This window comes from Rhincodon typus, unplaced genomic scaffold (genome assembly GCF_021869965.1).
Source record: "Rhincodon typus isolate 14 unplaced genomic scaffold, sRhiTyp1.1 hic_rhity00003828, whole genome shotgun sequence".
Classification (NCBI taxonomy): Eukaryota; Metazoa; Chordata; class Chondrichthyes; order Orectolobiformes; family Rhincodontidae; genus Rhincodon; species Rhincodon typus.
Genome location: NW_025969466.1, coordinates 14,261 through 14,978, shown reverse-complemented (window position 1 = coordinate 14,978; position 718 = coordinate 14,261). Strand labels below are relative to the sequence as shown.

Here is a 718-nt window from a genome sequence, read left to right as displayed (position 1 = left end):
CCCCTGTTGCAGCTACAGAAATGCTCGTGTTTGCTTTCCTGTGTGCCTGCAGGCGAAGGGTTTCGAGCTGAGCTACCTGGAGAAGGTGCCAGGGGTTAAAGACACAGTTCACAAGCAGTCCCTCCTCCAGCATACCTGCTCCATCATCATCGAGAACTTTCCTGACACCACCGACCTGTACTCGGAGATCACAGCAGTTACACGCTCAGCCAAGGTATCGCAGGCTATCCCTCTCGTTGTCCTGTCCCTTACCTCTGTCTTCATCGCTCCCTCTTCTCCCATCCCGCTCTGTCTTTACAATCGTCTCGCTCTCTCTCGGACCTCCCCCAGCTCCCCGTCTCTGCATCCTTCCCAGTTTATCTCTCTGTTCCTTTCCCCCCTCTCTCTGTCTCATTGCCTCTCTCAGTCTCTGTCTGACCTCTCTCCAATGCCTCCCCTCTCTCTTTCTCTCACTGCCTTGCTCTTTTTCTCTCTGTGTCTCTTTCCCTCTATCGTTTTCCCACTCTGTATCTCTCCCTCTCTCTCTGTTCCTTTCTCTCTCTCCCTCGTCTCTGTTTGCTGTCTGACGTGCCCCTCTCCTTTCTCTCTGTCTTATTCTCTCTCTCTCTCTCTGCCCCGTTCTCCCAACTCCTTTCCCTCTCTGTATTTCTCCCTCTCTCTCTCTGTTCCTTTCTCTCCCTCTCTCTCTGTTCCTTTCTCTCTCTCCCTCGTCTCTGTT

At 52.9% G+C, this 718-nt stretch overlaps 1 protein-coding gene across 1 annotated transcript in view; it reads left to right on the top strand.

Annotated features, from left to right (window-relative positions):
• Positions 1 to 52: 52 nt before the first annotated feature.
• si:ch211-63p21.2 (FH1/FH2 domain-containing protein 3) overlaps positions 53 to 718 on the top strand; it is a gene marked incomplete at both ends in the record, with an annotated part of 3,532 nt that continues 2,866 nt past the window's right edge. Inside the window, one exon of the mRNA XM_048593767.1 lies at positions 53 to 214. Within this exon, the coding sequence (XP_048449724.1) occupies positions 53 to 214 (162 nt within the window). The remainder of the gene's footprint in view (positions 215 to 718) is intronic.